Here is a 23111-nt window from a genome sequence, read left to right as displayed (position 1 = left end):
GCGGCGGGCGGGGGCGGCCCTGGGACGCAGCGGGAGCATGGAGCCGCGGGCCGGCTGCCGGCTGCCGGTGCGGGTGGAGCAGGTCGTCAACGGCGCGCTGGTGGTCACTGTGAGCTGCGGCGAGCGCAGCTTCGCCGGGATCCTGCTGGACTGCACGAAAAAGTGAGCGAGGCGGGAGCGCAGGCCCGGGACACCCTGGAGTCCCCCGGGACACTCCCCCACTGGCCCGGGCACCGGGTCCGCGGCGGGGCGGGGCGGGGCGGCCCGGCGCCTGCTTTCGGTTTCCGCCCGCCCGGGTTTCTGGGCACGCGAGCGCGGCGGCTGCTGGGGGGCGAAAGTGGCTCTTTCTCAAAGTCGCCGCGACTTTCGGGGCGCGAGATCGCACTGCTCAGCAGAGGGGGTTGTGGGCGCCCGAGCCAGGCCGAGGAGCGTGGGGAGCTGAGCTCCCAACTCCGCACATCTGCCGTAATTAACGCACTTTTCTTTGTTCAGACGCACTGTTGAATTGGGCTGTTTGTAGAAAATCGCGGTGCGTTCAGAGGGGTTCAGACGTGCTATGGCTTTGCCCTATCAATTGCAAGCTGGGGAGCCCTGTCAGTCGTGGGCCCCCACCCACTCGAGGCTTGTAGGAGTGGCTGGTTGGGAGCAGCTGTGCCCACTGTGGGGCGTAAAATTCTGATGCGGGTGCAGAAGTCGCGCGGAGGAGTGGAAGATCCAAGTTCCAGGCCGGTGTTCCTGCTGGAGGGGCATGTGGGGCTGAGCAAGCCCTTCCTGAGTCGCACCTGTGCACCCACTGCAGGGACTCCTGCGGCACAGACGGCACAGAAGAAGCTCCTAGATACGTGTCACATGGCAGTGAGCTGTCACTGCCAGATAAATGATTAGGCATTAATCATTAGGTGTCTCTGCTCTTGCTGGGCTTTATCTTGCAACCTGGTGCAGTGAATGGCTCCCCTTTCAAAGGCCTGATTTTTTTTCTCCCTCCCTGTAGGCTAATTTTTCCCTGGGTGGTGTGAACAAAGCAGAGACCATCCTCCTTTGAGTTATCTAGCTGACATTATCTCTTCATTAGATGTGCCAGAAGCCATTTATGCACAAGTCGTGCAACTTAACATATGGCCTCCTGTGTGACTCTTGCCCCTGTTCTGTGTTGGCTACAACTGGGATTGGAATGACACTCAGGGATTGTAGAATACCCACCTGGGAACTGCCAGCCTACCAGAGATGGGGTGGCTGCCATCACCCACTAATCATTAGTGGCCACTGTGTACTCCCTAGGCAGGCTAGGCTTGGTCTTGAGTTTGCAGGGCTATACCCCTCTCCACCTATTCCTCTTGCTTTGGCCTTTCCTCTTTGCGGGAATGCAGCAAAGGTGTCCCCATTTCCTGGGCTTTCTGACTCGGTGTGGGAGGGAACCTGTATGTCTGGAGAGGTAGTGGGCTTCCCACCCTGAAGCCAGTGGCTAACCTGGTATGCAGATCCACACCCTCTTCAGGCAAAGAGCTGCACAGCTTGCTGGCATCCCAGGCATGGGAACTGGCAGCTGTAGGATGTGTGACTGCCCGCGCTGCACAGCCACATTCAGCTGTAACCAGAGCTGCCCTCAGGCCAGAAGCTGGGCCTCAGTAGGAGCAGTTTTGCTTTGCTGAGGCTCTGACTCTGGTTGACCTGGTGTCCTTGTAGATAATCTGAAGATAAACGAGGCCTCCCCCTCTCTAGCCCTCCAAGGCCTGATCCGGAAACAGCCCGGCTTCTGCTCACCTTCATCTTTCTTGTGCTTGGCACTCTTGGTTTCTGTTTCCAGTTCTGTACTCACAATATTATGAGTTTTGAAGCTAATATTTATAGCTCTGCTTGTCAGAAGTGTCCACAATCCAGCTTACAAAATTACAGTCCAGCACAGGCCTACCCTTGGGCCTCAGGGTCCAGAGGCCAATCTACCCTCTCTGGGTGCCAGTTTTTCCTCAGTGCCTGGTGCCCACCTTTGTCTGCCCTATAGAGATCCAGTCCCTGGATGTGGGCCTTGCTGGCAGGGAAGGGGTTCCAGGAGCTCCGCTGACTCACCTTAGGGATGCCTGAGGGTCCCAGAGCAGCAGGTGTCAAGCAGGGTCTGTTCAGAGCAGGTCACTGTTGGGGGGGGGGCTGGAATAGTCCAGGTACAGTACCTGGCAACCGGTTGTCCCTTGCAGTAACTAGTCACTGTGTTTTCTTTGCTGGATTGGAATGGTTAACAGGAAGGGGCCATTGACATAGGCTCCTGAGTGGGAGGCTGAGGTGGGGCCCAGCTCCCAGTGGCACACTCTCCCTTGGTTCCCTTCCCTGTTTGCAGAACAGAATGGCGCTTGAAAGGGGCTGGGCCCAGGTCTTGCAGTCCCCTCTGTCTTGAACCTGCTGCCAGGCTGTGGTACAGTCTGAAGCAAGCTTTCAGTTGCTGAGTGCTTTTCTATCTATGTGTTTTTGTTTGGTAACTGAGCACCTTCTACTGTGTGTTCAGGGATGGGCTATGTCTGAGGCAAACTGCTTCCAACCGCGCTTGCTTCTGGCAAAGGGTGAAGATTTTTTTCCAAAGCTTTAATACCCAAGTTATGCCTGAAGGGGTGGGGTGGGCATTGTTTTGTGGGTGACTTTGAAGTGTACCTCTGAACAAGGACAAGGTGGGGTGGCACTGGCTGAGGAGTGGCCTGAGGACACCGACACCAGCAGCTCAGGGTGGAGCTGGCCTGGCCTCACACACCAAGAATACAGGAGGCAGTACCAACCAGACCTGGATGACCCTGGGCCTCTAGCTTTGACCTCTAAGCTAGCAGGACTCAAACTTGCCAAATGGAGAATCACCCGTGGTGCATTACCACACAGACCCCAGGGCCTGTCTGCTAGAAAGGTCAGGCTGCCATCCTTTATGACCAGGACCCCAGCTGCTGCCAGTTGTAGGCAATAGCCTTAACTTCTGTTCTGCAATAAAAACCTTTGTCCAGGACAGAAGCTCGGCTGCTGGGGATGCTTCTAGGATAACTCCCTTGATGACTGAGGGTGAGCTGGCCATGGGGGCTGCAGTGGTACTAAAATGTCCTCCCTGGAAGGACCCAGTGCCCAGGTGTCACAGGATGGCATGCTTGTCTTGGGAGATTCTTCATGGAAGATGCCATCTGAGTGGGTGGGCGGGGGAGCACCAGGGACATGGGGGATGGCAGTGCTGGCCTGTGCTGCTGGGAGAGCCTGGAAGGTCTAGGGTGAGATGACACTGATGCTAATAAACCTCTGATTGAAGATTCTGGGCTCCCATTCACTCTTACATGGATATCCTGGGGTCAGTGCCCTTGGGGTGGGACAGGTGCCATTGTGTGCACTGGGAAGGAGGCACTATGGTGTCAGGCCATCATTGTCCTGCTAATCTCCTGGCTCCTGGAGCAGAGGTGGACCTGGGAAGCCTCCGTGCCCTCAGCAGGCCCCTACAGGCCACTCTGCTCCAGGGCCTGCCTGTTCCTGGCTCCTCTTATAAGGCTTCAGGCTGCGTCTGGCTGGCAGCAGGGCTGCTGATAGATTGCAGATCCTTCCAAAATCAGCTCCGGGTGGACAGCCTGAGTTGGGGCCTTGGGCGTTTGGATCTAGGCCATCCTGGGCCGTAGGCTCCTGGCAGCATGGCTGTGTGCAGAGGCTTCCACAGGCTCCTGCCCGGCTCTGCATGTCCCCGTGTTTCTGACTCAGGAGCCATGTTTACTCATCCCCACAGGCAGCAGCAGGATGCCCCCCACCCCCCAGCAGAGGAAGGAAGGTCTGGGGGCAGAGCCTGCCACTGGGGCACCAGCAGCTGCAGGTCCTGGGGCTTTGGATCAGGGAAGCCGGAAGGAGGCAGCTGCAGGCAGGGGCAGCCCAGAGGCCTGGCAGGCAGCCAGGCTGCTTTCCTCCTGCCCATGAGCCAGTCCCAGCCTGGGCTACTCTGAGTGAGTGGCTGGGTCAGACCCCCAGGTAAGTCCCCAGGGCTGTGGCTTGGCCACTGTTATCCTGCTGAGGACCTTGGGCCAGGTTGCATGTCCCCCGGGCTCTGTGTTCTTGGTATTTGTGCAAGCTCTGACTTTCTGTCCCTCTGGGGGTTGGCTGTATTTTGCTTTTAGATCAGAACCCCATTAGAGCCTCTAGGATTTATCATCCCTGCCTCAGGTTTTTTTAGGTTTTTCTCAAAACAGAGATTCTTTGCCCTACCCCAAGCTCCCCACAATGCTGTGTTGAGGTTTGCTTCCAGGTCCCCTCAGTTTTCAGTGTGGAGTCGTTGGCCAACCTGGCCGCAGCTCCCAAAGGGTACCCCCTCAAAGGCTGTACACATCCGGGGCTCTTGGAGTCCAGGGTAGACTCCCAGCAGTCTCAAGGCCAGCATGTCATCTGTAGGCACAGCCAGGCCAGGAGGCCTCTTCCCTGTGGCTGGGCAAACTCAAGCCCTGGCCTGAGCTTGCTGAAGGTGCCAACCTTGAGGGCAGCCACAGGCTGCAGTGCTCATGGAGGGGTCACCCTAGGCCAGGCAGTGTTTTGGGTTCTTGCCAAGGCTGTCTCCATGCCTGGGGACTGCAGGCCCGGATGTTGTAGACCCATATAGGTGCAGCAAATTCCTTGGTCCCAGTAGCCCTGCTGTCCTACCTGTGAATGGGAATAGCGTCGCTGGGCATCCCATGAGGCTGCTGAAGAGTTGAGGGAGCCCAGGTCCCTAAAGAGCCACTGGTCATGAGCCTTGCCAGGACTCAGGGCTGCCCCAGTGGGGGTTGAGTCATTTCTAGTTTACCCACCGGGCAGGTCTGGGGTGTGGCCAGACAAGAGTGGCAGCTCCAGGAAGTATGGCGGCCTGCTGCGCCAGGGTCACTGCTGGTGGTTTCTTCAGGGCCAGTTTCCCCAGTGCCCTGGTGCTTGTGGATAGTAGTGCGACTTGGGGCCATCAGGAGGACACTGTGCAGCCAGGGCTGTTTCCTGGTTTGATTTCCCTGGGAAGGTGCTGACCCTTGCTTGGAGCACTGGCCCGGTCTGGGCCTGTGTCTCAGCCTGAGAGCTGTGTGTCTGTCATAAATTTTCTGAGAGTACCTGAGGGGCTTGTACCATGGGCAGGTGACCCCGTGGAGCTCCTGAAGCTGCAGGGGCTGTTGGGCGAACATTCCTAGCCCCTTGTGAGGACAGGGTCATCTGGGGAGAGAAGGTGGAGCTGTAGTCTATGGGGATGGCTGGCAGAGGCTATCAGAGGTTGGGCTCTGGGAATGTGGCCTGGTTGTTGAGAAGGGCTCTGTGCTGGTATAATCAGGCTGGCTTTAGGGGCACAAGCTGCAGTGCCAGAGACAGGTAGGGAAGTGGAGCCCGAGGCTGGGGTGTGGGGGGTGTCCAGAAGGAGTGCAGACAGCTCCAGTGGCACCTTCAGTTAGCATGTGGTACTTAGCAGGAGGGGTACAGATGAGGAAGGTTCCAGTGGGAACCCCAGCTCCTGGTTTAAGTGAGTATGAAAGCTAGTAGGAAGTAGGCTTTGCAAAGGCCCTCAAAGGACACTCCATGTCCAGGTCGCTCTGATCTGTAGCCTGCCTCCCAGGCCCCTAGGCCTCTCTGCTGTCCTGGGGCTTTAGTTCCACCCTCAACTTTGTGTGGTTAGGATGCTTGTCCCCAGTCCCAGCAAGGGTTCTGCACAGTGGCATCGGAGAGAAACAACCAGGTGACCCAGCTGCTCCAGTTTTCCCTGGAGACTGCCTCCGAGTCCCTTCCCCCCCAGGATTGGTTCCTGGATGTTACCTTCTGGCACTTTGCTCCCTGGGGCTGAGGGCTCCTGACCTCTGCTTTTTCCTAACAATATCCTTGTCCTTTGGTGCCCCACGATGAACACAGACCAGGGTTGGCAGGCTGCCAAAAGGTCCTTCCAGACCGTGGTGGGCAGAGTGACTGGGAAACCCTCCCCTGTGGGTTGCTGAAGCAGTTGGAGCCAACTACAGGATTCTGGGCTTTGGGAGCTAATGGCATTCGTGAAGGCTCCAGTTCGGTGGCTGCCTGTCTTCTCTCAGCTACAGAGACAGTGACTATGGCTCTTGCTCTGGACACATGTGGCTCCCACCCTGTACACATTGACATCCATCAGGCATCTGGGGCTCGCCTGCTCCAGAGGACATGCTTGGGCTAGGTTACGAGGCTTACCTGGGTTCTTTCTTGGGTCACCAGCCCTTCTGGGGGTGCTTCCTTTGGAGAGAAGGGTAGGGAACAGGTGAGACCAGTGCACACACAGGTCTTGGGTTTTATGGCCACTGGCTCCAGAGCAGTTGGTCTCCCCTCCCACATTTGACCTGCTCATATCTTTGAACTCAGACCCATTCTCAGGCTTCCTGGCAGCTCTCTGTCATGGCAGTTGTCTGAGATTTAGATACCGTGACCAGAGAAACAGCCTGCACTCCGCATGTCATGGGACCTTCCATGTGTGTATCTACCAGGGTGGTGGGTGCAGGACATACAAGGACCTGCACGTTTCTTTGCAGCCTAGGAATGCCAGCCTGGACTTAGGACGTGTGTTGCTGCCCTGGCCTATAGGAGACTGGAGCGGGGCAGAGAGGGCTGGGCGCAGCAGGGGACTCTTGCCATCCTCACCGTCCTTTCTGTCTCCCTTCTGCTAGGTCTGGCCTCTTTGGCCTACCACTGGCTGATGACCCCTCTGCAATCAATTCCTGCGGCCCGGCCCCTGAGGAGGGTAATGGAGAAGTGATGCAGCCCGGGACGGGCTTCCCGCCACCTCCCCATGGTGACCAGGCCCCTGAGGACCAGCCTCCCAAGACAGCTGGCCCAGAGCCACCTCCGCCTCTTGTGCCGCCACTGCCTGCCCAGAGCCTTCCCCCCTACCCACCGTACTTTGAAGGTGCCCCTTTCCCTCACCCACTCTGGCTGAGGAACACCTATCAGCAGTGGGTGCCGCAGCCGCCACCCAGGACCATCAAGCGGACCCGACGGCGTCTGTCCCGCAACCGAGACCCCGGTCGCCTCATCCTGAGCACCATCCGCCTGCGTCCCCGCCAGGTGCTCTGTGAGAAGTGCAAGAGCACCGTGAACCCCCAGGAGGCCAGCCCCAGCGCCCCAGCTGCTTCAAGGCCCCGCCGGAGGCTGGGCAGTGGCTCGGACCGGGAGCATCGCAAGGCAGAGGAGCCAGAGGACAGTGATCCCTTGGCCACAGCCACTGTGAGGAAGAGCAAGAAGGAGAGGCGGGAGGACGACAGGGCCTCCCTCGAACAGGTCCCACGGAGCCCCGTCATCAAGATCTCCTACAGTACACCGCAGGGAAAGGGTGAGGTGGTCAAGATCCCGTCCCGTGTGCACGGCTCCCTGGAGCCCTTCTGCCCCCAGCAGGCTCTTCACAATGGCAGCCTGGACCCTGAGGTGACTAGAGATGCAGAGCCCAGGGGCGGAGGGGACCGACCACTCAGTGGCCCTTCCACCTCCATCCCCAAGTTGAAGCTGACGCGTCCCCTGCCTCCTGGCTCGGACCTGCCACCTCCCAAGATCCGCCTGAAGCCCCACCGCCTGGGGGATGGGGAGTGTGAGCCCCTGTACAGGGCCGAGCTGGTGGAGGAGCTGAATGGCTGCCGCCAAGGCCCCCAGGCTGGCTCAGCTGACATCTTTGCAGATAGCTCTGCCCGTGGACTGGAGGATTTGTCTTCAGCAAGTTCTGGCGAGGATGATGACTTCAAGAGGTGTCCCCAGAGTAAACAGGGACGCGATGGCTTAGCCTTTCTTGTAAACTGCCCTGGGAGGAGAGCAGGTTGTGCCAGCGAGTCTGTGTGCAGCAGCGATAGCCTGGATGAATCCAAATCCTCCAGCTCAGAAGTGACGTCTCCAGACACAGGGGACCTCTCGTCCGGTGATGGTGCGACCGTGCCTTCCTCTTCCAGGGATGTTCGCCAGACAGTACCGCCCCTAACAGTCAGGCTGCACACCCAGAGCGTGTCTAAGTGCGTGACCGAAGACGGAAGGACCGTGGCTGTAGGGGACGTCGTGTGGGGTAAGATTCATGGTTTTCCTTGGTGGCCAGCGCGTGTCCTTGACATCAGCCTTGGCCAGAAGGAGGATGGAGAGCCTTCTTGGCAAGAAGCAAAAGTCTCGTGGTTTGGGTCTCCGACTACGTCATTCTTGTCTATTTCAAAACTCTCCCCTTTCTCTGAATTTTTCAAACTGAGATTTAACCGTAAGAAGAAGGGGATGTATCGGAAAGCTATAACTGAGGCTGCCAATGCCGCACAACACGTGGCCCCAGAAATAAGGGACCTCTTGACCCAGTTTGAAACGTAACTTTGGTTCCCTGACCAGGTGAGTGCGTGTTCCCTGGATGCCTCTTTCCCTGAGCCATCCTGACGCGTATGTGTGAGTCATCTGGGGCCAAAGGCAGCCAGGGGAGCCGGCTGTGTCCTAGCTTGTGTGTGCTGCACTCCTGCCGTCTTATTTATGGCCCCAGAGGGGGCCATCGAAATTGGTTGTTCTCCCTGGTATTGTCAGTTGAGCTCTTTGGTTTACAGAAAAGGTGCTTTAAAGCAAACGTTCTTCAGCTGCCTGTTTAAGCTGGAGTTCTGCAGCCACTGCCATTTTCAAAGGAAGCCCCTTATGTAACTTCCTCGCTCTTCTGTGAGGGTTTTGGAGAGAGGTGTGTGGTTTGACTGATGCAGGGCAGAGGAGAGCCCGAGGTGGGGCTTCATCTTCTGTTTCTCACTCTGGGAGAAGCACCTTCACTGTCTTCCCAGTGGCTGAAGAGGCCTCCTGCTTGCCGGTGTGCCATCCCCTCGCTCCCGTGGCTGGCAGAGAGGGGAGAGTGCAGCATCCTGCTTGCAGCAGTGAGTACCAGGCTGGCAGCTACAGTCCCCTGTGGCCCTGTTCGTCGTCCTTGCTCAGCAAGTGCAGTGGCCTCTGGACAGGCCTCTTGTGGTAGCCGGGCGCTCTGGATTCTGCGCATGCGCTCTCGACCCTGTTCCTGGCCAGGGTCTCATCTTCCCTTCCTCCTCTCAGAGAACTTTGCAAGTCAGCACCCCGTCCTCAAATGGAACCTCTGGAGCTGGAGCGCTGCACCCAGTGAGCGGGTGCCAACCTGTAGGGTGAATGAGTGTCATCACGTAGGCTGAGCACGTCTGTGATCAGCACATGGGGTATCTAGCAAGGCACTGAGCCATTGTAGCCTACTCTGAACTTTTTACTGATAGCTGCCACCAGCTCTGGGTATGGGGCATGTCCAGCCAGCAGGGTCATCTTTTCTAGCAGTGATTCTTGGGGAGGGCTGGCCTCCCCTCCTCTTCCTTCCTGGCTGGATCCTCCTCCTGAGGGAAGGAGGCAGCCTGTGGCCTTCTGTTTCTGTTCTTAGCTTGGTGGCCTAGCCCTCATTCCTATGGCCAGAGACTCAAGGGGCAGGGGACTCTACACAGAACTAAAGCAGTGCATGTCCCCAACAAAACTGTCTCTGCCTTGGTCTCTTCAGCAACCTCATCTTCCTGGGCCTTCTGCTCTCCCCACCTACCTGGTGTCAATTTCCTGGGTTGCAATCCTTTAGGCTCCAACAGAACTGCTTTGCCACATGTGTAGGAGTCCCAGAAAGAATGTGGTGCTGAGGAGCTGCCAGGGTGTTGGTGTCAAGGCTGCCCTGCTGCCCAGGCTCCATCCTGGCCTCATCCCTTCCTACCTTGGTCCTGGGGAACCTACTCTGTGAAGTCCAGAGAGGTGCCTTTCCTTTTCTTTCCCAAATCAGGCCCATTTTCTCATAGGTTCTGGGGCATTTATGTAGGGATGTGGCGGGTGCCAACAGGCAAGTTGGGGAGTGTGTGTGGACAGCAAGCTCTACGTGTCTGCAAGTGTCAGGGTGATTTTCTCCAGTCAAGGTACCATGGAAAGGGCAGCGAGCTCTGAATTTCAGAAGGGATTCAGGAAGAGCTCAGATGGCTCGCTTCCCTGGGGTCTCCAGCTTCACAGGACCTGTGGTCCTGGAGCACCCTGGCCCCTGGCTGTGGCTCCCCAGACCCCTGGCCCGCCTGCCTGCCCAGCTTCTCTGCTCCCTATCTGGGCCCTGCTTTGGCAGCGGCATGCAGGTTGAAGGCCCCCTATGTGTCTTTCTTGTACCGTGAGCCCAGCTCCCAGTGAAGGGAGGAGCCCAGCCCGGTCTTCACACCTCAACCTCCAGTTCCCAGTCATGGTGGCTACAGGGAGTGAAGACAGTTACAGGGGATGAAACATCATGCAGTTCCAGCCAGAAGAACTGGTGGGCACAGGGGAGGCCAGAGTAGCCAAGGCTCTTCCTTGGAGAATGCAGCTTTGTAGGTTCAGGGCTGGCCAATCTTATCTGGAAGCAGAGGAAAAAAATCTCACCCAACTGGTTTGCCTGCTGCAGAGGCTTAACAAACAGCCTTTTCCTAGGGCTGTACCTGGACCAGCTGTGGAGACCAGCAGCCCTTGGGCTCTGGGGAGTGAGGTGCTAGATTTTCGTGTGCTCAGTGGTGTTGCCAAAGGGGCATTTTGGCTTTCTTTTTGGAGGACTAAAGACAGAGTGAGGTCCTTGCTAGCCTGGGTGTCCTTGCTAGCCTTGGGATCCGTGTGCTTGTAGTTAGTCTCTGCAGCCTGGGGTTCCCTGCTTGGTGTGGGCTCATGGTCGTCTGGTGGATGAGTTTACCTTGAAGCATCAGCAGCACTTTGAGGGCCACTCCTGCAGAGTGCTGTTGGAAACCCACTGGGGCACCTGAACCATGTTTCGCTGAGCAGGGGCTGGTGAGAGACCAGTGAAAGGCACAGTTCCTGGCACCTCCCTGTCTCCTGGGAGGAGAAGGAGGCAACTTGGGCTGGGGCTAGGGGATGGGCATCCTTTAGGTCTTACCACTGGCTGACCTGGCCTGGCCTCGACTGGTCCTGCAGCTGCCTGGGGAAGGCCGTGGTAGGGGCAGCAACTCTCGAAGGTTTGGAGGTGTCTGTGCGGCCCTTGGGAAATACTGGGAGGGATCACAGCAGGCACAGTGGGATCCAGTGTCTTCCACTCCTGGGGACACCCCCCCCCATGGATGGCTGGAGGCTCAGCTGAGAGAAGAGTTGGCCCTGCCAAAGGAGAGATGTTGAGCCAAGCTGGGGCCAGGGAGTTGAGAGAGAGGGAAGGTGCCCTGGTCCTCAGTAGGAACTGAATCTGGGATGTGGTGTTGTCGTGTGTGAGCTTGGGGCCTCTGAGGTGAGTCCTAACAGGCCTGTGAGGCTAAGCTGCCTCTAGGTGCAGGCACAGAGGCTCCACTTACCTTACCTGCCTTGTAGGCGGTGCCCATAAACGTGGCCAGTGCCAGGAGCTTTCGAATGACCTAGTGGCAGCTATGTTTGAAGATGCCCGCCACACCCTTTCCAGCTCTGCACAGGGCTCTGATGTCAGGCCATGCTTCTGGGGCTGTTGTGTCTCAGAGCTGGGTACAAAACCCTGGGATGGGGCTCGGGGAGATATATCTGCTCAGTAGAATAAGCGCTTGCCTGGCAAGCGCAGGGTCCTAAATTTAATCCCTGATACTAAAAAAAAAAGAGTGAAAGAGCGAGCCCTGGGATGGAGAAAGAGCTAACTGACCAGCTTCATCCTACAGATGTGAATGGGGCTGCCCCACTGGGGAGGTGGCTGCTGTGGTGTGCTGTGGTGGGAGGTGCCTGAGGCCTAGGTGAGAGATTTTAGCCTTGGAAGCTCAGCGCATAGACTGGGGTGTGGGATGGATCCAGCACCTGGGGTGCCCCAGAGGAGGATGGAGCCATAGGATGGAGTAAAAAAGCCAGCAGTGGCTGCTCCAGGGGAAGCTGCTTTAGAATGGCTGAGAGGCAGGGTGTGACAGGAGTGGCAGTGTGGAGGCAAGAAGGGGGTCTGGTGGAAAGGGGAGAGTGCTGGCCAGCCCGGGAAGAGGAGCCCCAAGCTGCCAGCAGCTGCAGGAGAAGACCTTGCCCGTCCTTCACCCCAAGGGGGGTGGTGCTGAGTGGATGTCACCCAGGTAAATTCCAGGGGCTGAGTTCCAACAGAGGACACACCCAGGTGCTGTGGGAGTTGTGAAGGCTGACAGGAGCACCTTTTCTGCTGCTGCAGAAGCCAAGCCCCTCCCTGGGACAGAGGCCAGAGCAGGCAGGTGGCCAGTGTGGGCTGGGAACCATGGCAACTGCCTAAAGGAAGGATAGCGTGCCCCCAGCTCGCAGCCTCTCAGGTCAGCAGAGATTGTGGTCTCCAGGTGTGCAGGGTCCCTGGCTTCCTGTGAGACTCGGGCCCCTGCCTCTCTGCCTTTCTCCAGTGGGTGGGGCTGCAGGCAGTTGGGGAGCTTTCCCACATGCTTGCTGGGTATTCCAGCTGAAAGGTGGGTTTGGTGGACCTCTCTGAACTATCCTTGGCATCAACCTTGTCCTTTGTGCGAGTTTTCTGTGGTCACAGTAATAAGCTGGAGGCTTCGAATATTTATGCTCACATTTCCAGAGTCAAAAGTCTGAATTCACAGTGTAGGCAGGACCTAGCTCCACCAAAGGCTCTGGGGGAGGGACCTTCCTCCTGTCCAGCTCTGGGCGGTTCCAGGCATTTCTGATCAAGGCCACTGGAGCCTGCCACTGTGTGTGGTCTCCACCTTTTCCTCAGCATTCATTGTCCCGCAGTCTATTTTATGAGGAACTTGCAGTGGTAGGTAGGGGCCATCTGCATAATCCAGAATAATCCTACCATCTCAAATCCTTAATTTAATCACATCTGCAAAAATATAACATTGATGGTAACAGTCCCGGACTCCAGGGAGTAAAACTTGAACCTGTGGGGTACCACTCACCCCTTCCTCTCCCAACATTCCCCACACATACTTGAACACTTGCACGCTGACGGTCTGTACCCAGCCTACTGCATGGCAAGGGGGTAGCAAAGGTGAATCTGTCCGACTTCTTTTCCTCAACACCTGTCTTGTGCTGTGGGTGGGGTCGCGGGATTTGTGGGGTGATGGCTGGAGCCATTGTTCCAGAAGGATCCGGGCTCTCTGGGGAATGATGGGAGGGCTGCGCTTGACAGGCAGTCCTGGGAGTGTCACAAATGCCTTTGCCTTCTGGCTTCACCATGTTGATTTCTCCGGGGAAAATAAAGGCATCGATCAGGCGCTGTTGGATAATCGCTGGTGCTGGTGCGCTGTGGCTGCTGCGTCCAGAGAAGAGCTCTGACCCCAGACCTCCGTCTGCTCTGAGCTTCGACTTCTTATTTTGTGATGGTGTCCTTGAGCCCAGAGCTCCAGTGCAGCTTTTCTTTCTTCCAGCTCTAAGTAAAAATGTATTTCTGCTCCTGAAGACAGGTTGGCAGCAGACTTCTGTGTTGCTTGCAGGGAATTCAGGTCCTCTGTGAAGGTTGTAATTATTTTGTTCCAGAAGGAAATTAAGGCCTGTAATTCCAGGCCTGCTGTGGGCTAGGGCCTCATCCCACCCCCTGGCTCCCAGCAGCCTGTCCCTGCCACCTTTTATGGGTATTGGGGGGACAGTGCTGGGTGGGGATACCTGGTGTTCTAGTTATGTGCTAGGTGATCAGGGGCCTGGTGGGGACAGCCTCTGGGCGCCCCCTGCCCAGCTGCACCTTGGAGGCCAGAGCCTTCTCTCCTTCCCTGCAGTGGGATGCCCTGGTGCCTGAAAGAGTGCTTTGCTGGGTGGTCTTGGTTACTTCCCCGGTGCCCCCTCCCCCAGTTCCAGATACCTGTCCCTGACCCCACATGCCTCCTCAGGGTGCCATCTGGAATCTGCTCTCTTCTGGTGATGCTTGGGTCAAGGTTTGGGACTCTGGGGCATTTCCACCCTGTGACCGTCCTTCATCCATAGTCCTTCCCCTGCTCGCTCCCTCCCTGGGATTTGGCACTGACCACGGCTGCCTCTCCCCTGCCATCACTCCTCAGTGCAGTAACGCCTCACCTCTCCCATCTCAAGGGTCTTCATCTAGGCCTGGGTGCGTCTCACGCAGAGGCAGGGGTCAGGCACAATGGCTGAGCTGATGTTTGAGCACCCCGCCGGCTCTGGTGTGAGCAAGTGTCCCCAGCACTGCGTGTCCTTGGCAGCCTTTCCGCGGCCTTCGTTCCATGCACATGCTAATCTGCTGTTCCGGTTGGCTGTCACCTGTCACTTATCACCACCCTAGTTCCACAGTGACCATAGTCGCCTAGTTGGTACTGGCCTTGCTTCCTGCCATACCACATCTTTGGGAATACACTTTGTACATTTTGTGGACCTCTCCTGGGATCGGTCTCTTCCCTGGAAGTCCTGGTTCCGCCCTGACAGTCAGTGCACTTGGGTTTGCTGTTGTGTCTGAGTTGTTACTTGGCCTTGGATGTCAACACAGCTAAGAGTTACTTTTCTTGTGCCAAAAGGCTTGACTCATAATGATATGAACGTAATTGTTTTACCTATCTATCTAGATATATATAGATAGATATATATCATACAATGTTTTACATAATACATATTTATATATAATACTGTATTACTGTTTCCTGTTTTTGTTTTGTTTTTTTTCCAGAACCAGGGATTGAACTCAGGCCCTTGCACTTGCCAGGCAAGCGCTTATTCTACTGAACTATTTCCCCGGCCCCAACTGTGTTATTACAGCTTCAGAGTAGCAGGCTGCTAATGCCACTCACCAGGAGGCGTTGCTATCCCAAGTGCAAGGGGTCATTGCTGAGAATGGTCTAGGAATTTCTTTATAGATCTTTTGTCCTAGGATATGGCCCTTTAAGGGTGTATGTCACATTCCTGTGATTCAAAGTTATTGAGACAGTTTTTCTCTGGCTAAGGCGTGACCTCATGACCCAGGCTTGTTTGCTTCATTTTTACTTTACATTTTGAAAATCTCACTGTGTTTTGTAATTCCATCAGCATTTCCATTGCTCCCCCAGCCCGGCTTCGCTCACGGCCCCTCCTGACCCTCGCACCTCCCACAAGTCTGCAGCCTGGTCCAGGTGGTTGGTCTGTGTTTTCAGTATGGCAAGTTCACATATGAATGAGCCCCTGAGGCCTGCGCAGCACCCCCCACCAGCTGCTGCGCCTCATTTTCTCTCTGACCCCTACCCAGAGAATCCTGCTTTCTCCTTGCTGTGCACAGAGCCCTCTGTGGTCTTTTCCATGGCGAGTCATGGCAATCATTGGGAGGTCTGAGCTGTCAGCTTGCTCCTCTGTGGAGAAGATGTGTGGGTGGACAGGTGCCCGCTTCCTGTCCCCTGGCAGGTTCTGAGAATCCTGGGCCCAATTTTGGGGAAAGCCTGGGATCCCGGAAGTCTCAGCCACTGGAGTAGCTGAGCTCACTTCTGTGGTCCCAGCCTGGCAGGCAAGGGGCAGGCTTTTGGGAGCACAGTCGGCCATTCCATCGCTGAATCGTTCTTTTGCTCAGTGAGGGAAAGATTCTTCGAAGGCTGCTGGTGTGGGTGATGGAAAGTGCCTGGGCTGGGGGCCGTCTCCTCTCGAGGTCTGTTGTGCATTTTTCTAATGAGGATCCCAGCTGATGGATGTTTAACGACATTTCCAAAGGTCATGCTGCTGTTGATGGAGAGCAACTTGGGCAGTTTTAATTATCGCCTGGGGCTGTGTTTCTTTGCAGCAAAGCATGGTTGCTTTGATTTGAGCCCCTCTCAGACCCTAAAGTCCTCAATTAGGGAAAGGCAGGAAGATACTTTCCAGGTATGACTGTCCTTGCTGTGCCAACAGAGAACCTGTCAACGGCTCCACTGGCCAGACTGACACAGGCCTGACCATTCACAGTTTAGCAAGGCTGATCCTGAGGGCTGCCTGGGACTCCGAGTAGACTCCTTGGCCAAGAGGACTGTCCATCCTCAAATGTGTGCCAGCCTTTTTCAGCCCTTAGGGCAGGGGTGGACCAGGAACAGCTGAGGGACAGTGTCCATAGGGTCTTGGTGAGTGGCCTAGGGGTATTACTGACCACCTTCCATATGCGGATTTCGGGGAACCCAGGGATCTCCTCCGGCAGAGGCTCCTCACCTGCGGGACCTGTCCGCACATGACCTCACCAAGGCACACCTCTCTGTGAAATGGGTACTGCCTCTTACGCGCACTCACCTTTGGGAATCTGGAGAGGCAAGGTCTCCTGCTTCCATGTATGCCTGACTTTTTGTCCTTGCTCAGTGTACACACGGATACACACACACCAACAGGCACACATACTTACATACACATGCACATGCAGGACCATATCTACATGTTCACTATGCGAATAAACATAGAGTCTACGTGCAGTTTAAACAGGGTCATGCTACGGACATGGGCTGGGCCCTGGGGACAAGACTTCTGGGGTTCTCTGCTCCATCATCGTTCCAGGGCTAATGTGGGTCAAATCATGCCCACCAAGATAGGTTTAAGTTCTTACTTTGGTGTCTATGAATATGGTTTATTTGGGGATGGGGTGTTTGCATATATAACCAAGATAAGATGAAGTCTTTGAAGTAGATTGGCGCCTGTCTGGCAAGTGCAGGGTCCTAAATTCAATCCCTGGTGCTCCCCCAAAATGAAGTACATTGGGCCTCATCCATAGCCTGGCATCCTGTAGGAGGCTTGGACTGGGGCACAGGGAGAAGCCATGTGACAATGGAGGCAGAGACGGGAGGGATGGGACCACAGGATGCAGTACCTGGGGCCACCAGTAGTAAGCAGCCTCCCTATACGTGGGGAGGGAGTGGTCTTGTGGACCTTGGCTGCGGGTATCTGTCCATCAGAGCGCTGAGCGAACGGATGTGTGATGCTCCCAGCCTGGGTCTGTGGTCCTTTGTTTGGCTGGGTTGTTTAGACAGGATCCCATCATGTACAGGCTGGTCTTGAACTCTGTAGTCCAGGCCAGCCTCAAATTCCTGGCAGTCTTCCTGCTTCGGACTCCTGAGTGCTGAGACTGCAGGCCTGTGCCACCACGCTCAGCTGCCTTTGTTGTGGTCCCCTGAGAGTGCTGCATGAGCCAGTCCCGTGCTTGTACCCTGCCCCCTAGATTAGCCACTGAGTGATGCAGGATAGGTCTGCAGATCTCTGGACTTCGGCCTTTATTGGTGACTGAGGAGGAGAGGACATAGCTGCCTGAATCTGAGCACAAACCCCATCTGTGCTGAGCTGAGCTGGCTGACTGCAAGCAGCAGCGTGAGGACCAAGGCCAAGGCTGTGGTTTACATCAGATGTCCTCCAAAAGCCTAATACATGGACGATGATTAGCTCACGGGGGTACCGTATCTATCAGTTGATGGGTTCAGCAGTTCGGTAGCTAAGTGGCTCTTGGGACATGAGCCCTGCCTGGAGGTGGTCACTGGGGGTGCTTCATAGCTGCAGTAGGAGGGGCACCTCTTCCTCCCCGTGCCCCTCTGCCATCTCGTTTCTGCCTTAGACCATGAACTGAAACTGTGGGCCAGAGCCAACCTCCCCTGCTTTAAGTGTAGGAATTGGGTATTTTGTTCTGGTGTTGAGAAAGTGAAAGGGAGGCCCCGCTGGCGGCTTCTCTGCCCAAGAGCCCCGTGAGCACCACAGAGCATGAGAGCGCGGAGCAGGGCACTGCTGCTCCGCAGTGCCCTTGGGGCTGGGCCGTGCTAGTCTTGGCATGGGTTGAAATTTAATCTCGATTGTGTTAGTCTGACTGTAAGAAAGCGGCAGATCCTGTTTGCAAAAGTGCCAAGACCCCTGAAAACCCACAGTGCAGACACTGGCCTGGGTTCTGCTACAGGGACATTGTCAGAGGCTCTGAGCTGGGCTTCAGCTGGTGAAGGAGGGTCAGCTTTGGGGCGTGGGGGGCAGAGTGTACTCACCCTTTGTCCCTTCCTGGCCAGGATCTGCAGCACTGTTCAGACAAAGCTTTTCCCCAGACATATGAGCTTAGGGGTGACCATGTGTCTGCCCCCCAGCAGTAGAGGACTGTACATGTCTGGGGACCTCTCATTAAGGACCCGTCTGCTGTCCAGGTAGCCAGTGAGCGTGGAGCCCCCAACCAGCTAGGCCTTGGGCTCACGGAGTCCCTTCTCAGCTATAGGCCATACTCCAGAGAGGGTTTCCAGTGGCACAGTGCCTAATTCTTTCTACAGATGTGCAGGTCCACCAGCTATCCCCGAGGGGAGCCCCCCCCCCCGCAGGCTTCCTGCTGCCTCTTTTCTGCCCTTGTGCCATCTCTGCTGTCTCCCAGCAGTGGAGGACTATGCATGGGGGTGGGGGGGGACTGCATGCCCCCTCCTCCACTTACCAGGTGCATACCGGGCAAACTCCTTTCATTTTCCACAATAAGATCTCCATGTAGGGCCAGGGAGATAGCTCAGTTGAATAAGCACTTGCCTGGCAAGTGCGAAGGCCTGAGTTCAATCCCTGGTTACACACACACACACACACACACACACACACACACACACACAAATCTCCATGTTACCTCTTGCTTGTCCTCAGGATGGAGGGATGTGGCTGGGTCTTAGCAGCTGCCACAGGTGGCCTAGGGGCCACGTGTCCGTCCTGTTCTGAGAGCACCTGCAGAAAGAGCACATCCCAGGGTTTCTAGAATGGCCTGCTCCTGGGGTTGGGGTTGCAGGTTGGTCGAGTCGATCACTTAGGGCAGCACTGGATGGGATATTGAGACATAGTCCAGGGTTTTTATGGTTTGGGTTTTTTTCCCTTCACAAACAGCAAAGGGTGTCCTGGGAAGCTGGCTGGTACTGGCCCAGCCTCTCCTGTAAGAGCACATGGTGAGCACAGGCTGCCCTTCTATGTACCTATGTGTGGCTTGCTGTTTTCTGGAGGTTGCTAGTGGGTGGTTCTGACCGTATCTTATGCCTGGGAGCTGGGCCTGGGAGGGTAGACAGCCTGTGACTGAGTAGCGAGCTCTCGACTTGGTGGGGGTCTCCTTGGGGCCTTAGCAAGGTCTTTCCTGTGTTGTTTGGCAAAAGTCTGGCCCTTCAACCTGGCCCTTCAACTGACCATGTCTGATGCGTGGGTCCTTCTAGAGAAGAGCGTGGCACCTGTGCTGCTCCCATGAGTACCCACCCTGATTCAGAGAGGCTGCACGGGTACTCCTTGGGTAGGGCCTGAGGGCCAGGCAGCTCTGAGGACGGGTGGTTGTAAATGAACTCCCACGCAGCAGCAGGCGCAGGGGCCAGGAAGTGAGACCCATTCTACAGGCTGCTGTGTGTGGCTGAGTCATCTACCCCAGGACACCTGAGTGGTCACCACGCAGCATCTAGTGCCCATTTTGCCATCCATTTTGCTTCAGTCCTGCGTGGTGGACCTCTTCTTAATTGAAGTCCTAACTTGCGCCGACCAGGTAGGCCCAGGGCCTCCTCGAGTCCTACTTCCTGGTGATCTCAGATGTGAATACTGCTGTGATGGCTTTGAAATGTCCCCAAGGTTGTCTTCCCTGTCTGCCTGGACTTGTTGCAGGCCCCCAGGAGCCCCACAGCTACGGTCCACCCCTGCCTGGCTGTCTGGTGGGCCACTGATGCTCAAGTTGGAAGGTCTGAGGCCAAGTATTCAGGCTTCAACAGAAGTGTCCTTTGGGATGACCTCCCCCCCGCTTCCCTGTAGAGAGGCCATAGTGGGGTGGGTGGGCATGGAGGCGGGGTCCTGCGCATCTGACCAGATCCCCTTCAGCAGCTATGCATGGAAAGTGCTGCTGGGGTAGAGGCGGGGGTCAGGGGAGAAGTGGCCCTGAGGATATATGTCACCTCCCTGCCTTGATTCTTACTTCACATTACAGAAAGATGTCCCCGAGCACCCTCTCTCTTCAGGGTTATATGTAATCCTGTTTTTAAAGCCCACCAGTAATTGCAGTATACTGTGTAAAAGCTGCCTTCATATTCCTAAAGGAGGTTTTCAGAGTCTTGATTTGCAGTTTAGACATCACTGATAAGTGTTTCCTGTGGAAGGCGAAGTTTCTGGATAGTTAAAAAGCCATCACTGGCCACACTTGTGAACTTCATGTTGAGCTGAATCAGGATTCATTGTTTATCTGAATAATTGTAGTCCGTCCCTGCAGGTAACAATGACTGCTTTCCTTCTGTTCATTCCTGGTTCTTTGCAGTTGATCTTTACCTCCCTTTTTTATCTGATGGATGGTGCAGTCTTGTCACTTGTTCATCTCCAGCTCTCACAGAGAAAAATGCTTGGTGTCTCTGGACGTGCTAGGTATTTGTTTCAGTTTAATGTCTTGATACGTTGACAAACTTCTACAGAATGTAGAGGCTTGACGCAGTGCTGGTTTGCTCTTTCTGGGGATTTTTGTCTGCTCTTTGGGTAAGAGCATGGGTGGGGCTTGGAGTGTCTAAAGTGATTCTGCTCACATGACGGTACAACTAGGGCTGCCCCCACGTGTCAAGTACACATGTGTGCTCTCTTATCCTGGGTGGAGGATGGGTCCTGATGGATATGAGGCGTAGGACCCTGAGGAGCCGGCTGGGGCATTGCAGGAGGCATCAGTGCACCAAAGGGCCCTCAGAAAGCCACACCTTGGAGTCCCCTGCATGGAGAGTCAACAACTAGAAGGACCCTGGCCCTAGTGCCACATTGGGCCTGACCCTCTGATCTGGTCCCTCCAACCTGAGGTCCTGCATGTTCCCTGAGTGTGGCCAGCCATAGGTGCCAGCAGTAGGCATCAAGTGCAGTGGGGCTCAGGGACGCAGTGAGGGCCTGCGGGAGCTGGGGATCTTTGGGGGTCTCTGGAGAGGCTAGCAGATCTTGGCCCTGGTGCTAGGACCCAAGCAGGTGTTCCCCCCACACTTGGCTCTACCGTAAGATTCTGCCTTTCTGCTCTTTCCAAGGTCACCGACGGTGAGGATGCAGCTGTTGTCCCGGAGCTTCTGATTCCATCCAAGTGACCCTACATGCCTCCTGGCCAGCTTTGTGCAGACACACGCTGGGTACAGTGGGCAGCCTGGCCCTGAGGAGCAGGTGTGTCCAGGAGGAGACGAGACCGGTGCACAGTGGCGCCTCTTGGCTGAATGTATTTATTCCCGTGACTCAGGCTACAGTGCTCCTCGCTTGGAAGGAGCCAGGAACTCAGTGATGCGCTTGCAGCTTCACACGCTGGCGTGGGCGACCTCCGGGCTCAGAATTCCCTTGCAAGAGCAGGGCCTTCTGCCTCGGCCTGCCTGGTTGCCAGTGTGGGTGGCTCTGCCCAGCCACGGATCTTCCCTCTGGGCATGGCCGTCTCAGCTGCTCAGCTCCAGCTGTTTGCAGGCTTGACGAAAACCAAATTGCACGTGTGGGGTTCTCCTTCCCAAGCCCTTGGGCACGGGGTCTCTGAACACTTGAGAGCTGGGGACCTATCTGCATCTCACCCCATTCCTCCCAGAGCATGGGTCCCCCTGGGTGGCCAGCCCCGGCCTGCAAGGCCACCTTGTCCAAGAGATGCTGCTATGAATTGCCAGTACTGTGAGGAGGAGGTGGAGGGTAGACCTTGAAAACAGCACAATGTTAAGAGGAGAAACTGGCTCTGCTGTTTGTAAGAGTGCATTCCTTCCCCTTTCTGTCACTTTATAGACCAAAAAGAAAAAGGAACAAAAAGAAAAAAAAAAAAAAAAAACTTAAGTCTTCTGCTCTTTCTTTGTTTAAATGTAAGAAAGAAAAATCTAGGTTGTTGATGTTAGTTGAGCAGCCTTGAGGCTGAAGCTGTGTTGGGGCTGTCTTGTGCAGGGACCCCGGAGGCCTCTGGCAGTGTGAGGAAGGGGCCACGGCCACATGTATCAGGGTGGCACCATGCCAGGTGGATGGGCTCTCCCTGCCTGGGCTTTCCTCCTGTTTCCTGGTTGATGCTTGAATTTCCTAGACAGAGAGCCCCCTGCAAGTGGGGCTAGTTTTGCTCTTTGTTCCTACTGGCAGAACTTCTTTAATCATATTTTTTTTAGCTTTCTCATTCAGAGCCAAGGGACATCTCAGCAATGGTCGTGGCAACTTTGCTTGTCCCTGGTTTTACAGGAGTGTTTTGCATTCATAGGGTTCTGCTGTCCTCGTGAAGGACCCTGGGAATGCAAGTGAACAGTGGCAGTAGACACCACCAGGGTCTTCTCCAGGCGTTGTCAAGGGGATTTGACTCAGAACTGTCACCACCAGGCCAGATGACTGTCTTCTCTGGGGACATGGGTCTGGGCTTGCTCTTGGGAGTCACACAGGGTGTGGCTTTCAGATTTGTTTGTAGCAGTAGAGGCTTTTTCTCCAACAAAATTTCAGTGAAATAAAGGCTACCCAGGAAGTGCTGTCCCTGGCTACTCTACTCAGAGACACCTCTACCCCCAAGACCCAAGGGGGCCTTGTATGAGAGATGGAACTTTGAAGGAATAAGAGCTGCTAGCCTCTGGGGCCATCTCAGGAGGAGTAGGGGCCCCAGAGACTAGGCCCCACCACTGTCACACAGTGGTCACACTGAATCAGATTCTGAATCACATCCACCCAGGGGATCCCTAAGAAGAATTCCTGTTCCTGTTAGGTTGGGTCAAAAGAGCCTGATCTTGCTTGGAAGCAAGCACAACCCCGCAGTCTACACACTTATTTGTGCAATGAATTATGCATTTTCCAGAACATCAGGCCAGAGCAGGCTACTGGCACCTGTCCCAGACCCTGGGGTGGGGGTGAGGGAGGTCTTCCTTCTGCTGGGGATACAAGGACTGGGTGTGGCTCTGTGAGCATCCCACCCTGGGGGCAACAGCCGAGGAAGGGCTGGCCCTGCCCTCTGCCCATGGTCAGCAGCACCCACATTCCTTAACCACAGGCCCTGGCTGTGGGACAGAGCAGGAAGGAGCCAGCTTCCCTCAGCAGAATGAAGAGTTCCTTGTGAGCCACTGGCTCCAGGCGTCTGCCTTTAAACTAACCTGCCAGGAGAGCAGTGCTCTGCACACCCTGGGTCTGGCCCTTCTGCTGGACGGCGCCTGGCCATGCTTGGCCTTCACTGGACCAAAAATTCTAGGGTCCCTAGACCAGTGGCAGTGCTGTTGCCACTGCTCTCTGTGGAAGTGTGAGTCCTCATGTCAAATCAGTCTACTTGCTGAGTCTGGATCTCAGCTTCATCTGGGCCTTGAAGGATGGAAGGATGCAATCTCTCCAAATTGCAGGCTGGGTCTGTGAGCCGGAGGCTGCCATGGACATTGTCCTGTGAGCCCAAGATCTGTGAGAGGTCACTGTTCGGAAGTGCACAG

At 55.8% G+C, this 23111-nt stretch overlaps 1 protein-coding gene across 2 annotated transcripts; it reads left to right on the top strand.

The window, feature by feature from the left end:
* Positions 1–10: 10 nt before the first annotated feature.
* Positions 11–21479, top strand: Pwwp2b (PWWP domain containing 2B). 2 transcript variants are annotated; one of them, XM_023709082.1, is made up of 3 exons: positions 11–162; positions 6621–7996; positions 20742–21479. In XM_023709082.1, exons 1-3 carry the CDS (start codon positions 38–40, stop codon positions 20753–20755), a joined length of 1515 nt encoding a protein of 504 aa, XP_023564850.1. In that variant the 5' UTR covers positions 11–37; the 3' UTR covers positions 20756–21479. The 2 variants fall into 2 exon arrangements, with proteins under 2 accessions (XP_023564850.1, XP_004625617.1); XM_004625560.2 differs by having other exon boundaries at positions 6621–8301.
* Positions 21480–23111: the final 1632 nt, after the last annotated feature.

The sequence above is a fragment of the Octodon degus genome, unplaced genomic scaffold (genome assembly GCF_000260255.1).
Source record: "Octodon degus isolate 3935 unplaced genomic scaffold, OctDeg1.0 scaffold00010, whole genome shotgun sequence".
Taxonomy (NCBI): domain Eukaryota; kingdom Metazoa; phylum Chordata; class Mammalia; order Rodentia; family Octodontidae; genus Octodon; species Octodon degus.
Note: the sequence above shows the minus strand (reverse complement) of the source record. Positions and strands in the feature narration are given on the sequence as shown.

Coding starts and splice junctions, on each gene's coding strand:
- Pwwp2b (XM_004625560.2), top strand. CDS start 38: ATGGAGCCGCGGGCCGGCTGCCGGCTGCCGGTGCGGGTGGAGCAGGTC. Junction 163..6,620: donor CTGCTGGACTGCACGAAAAA/GTGAGCGAGGCG, acceptor CCCTTCTGCTAG/GTCTGGCCTCTTTGGCCTAC.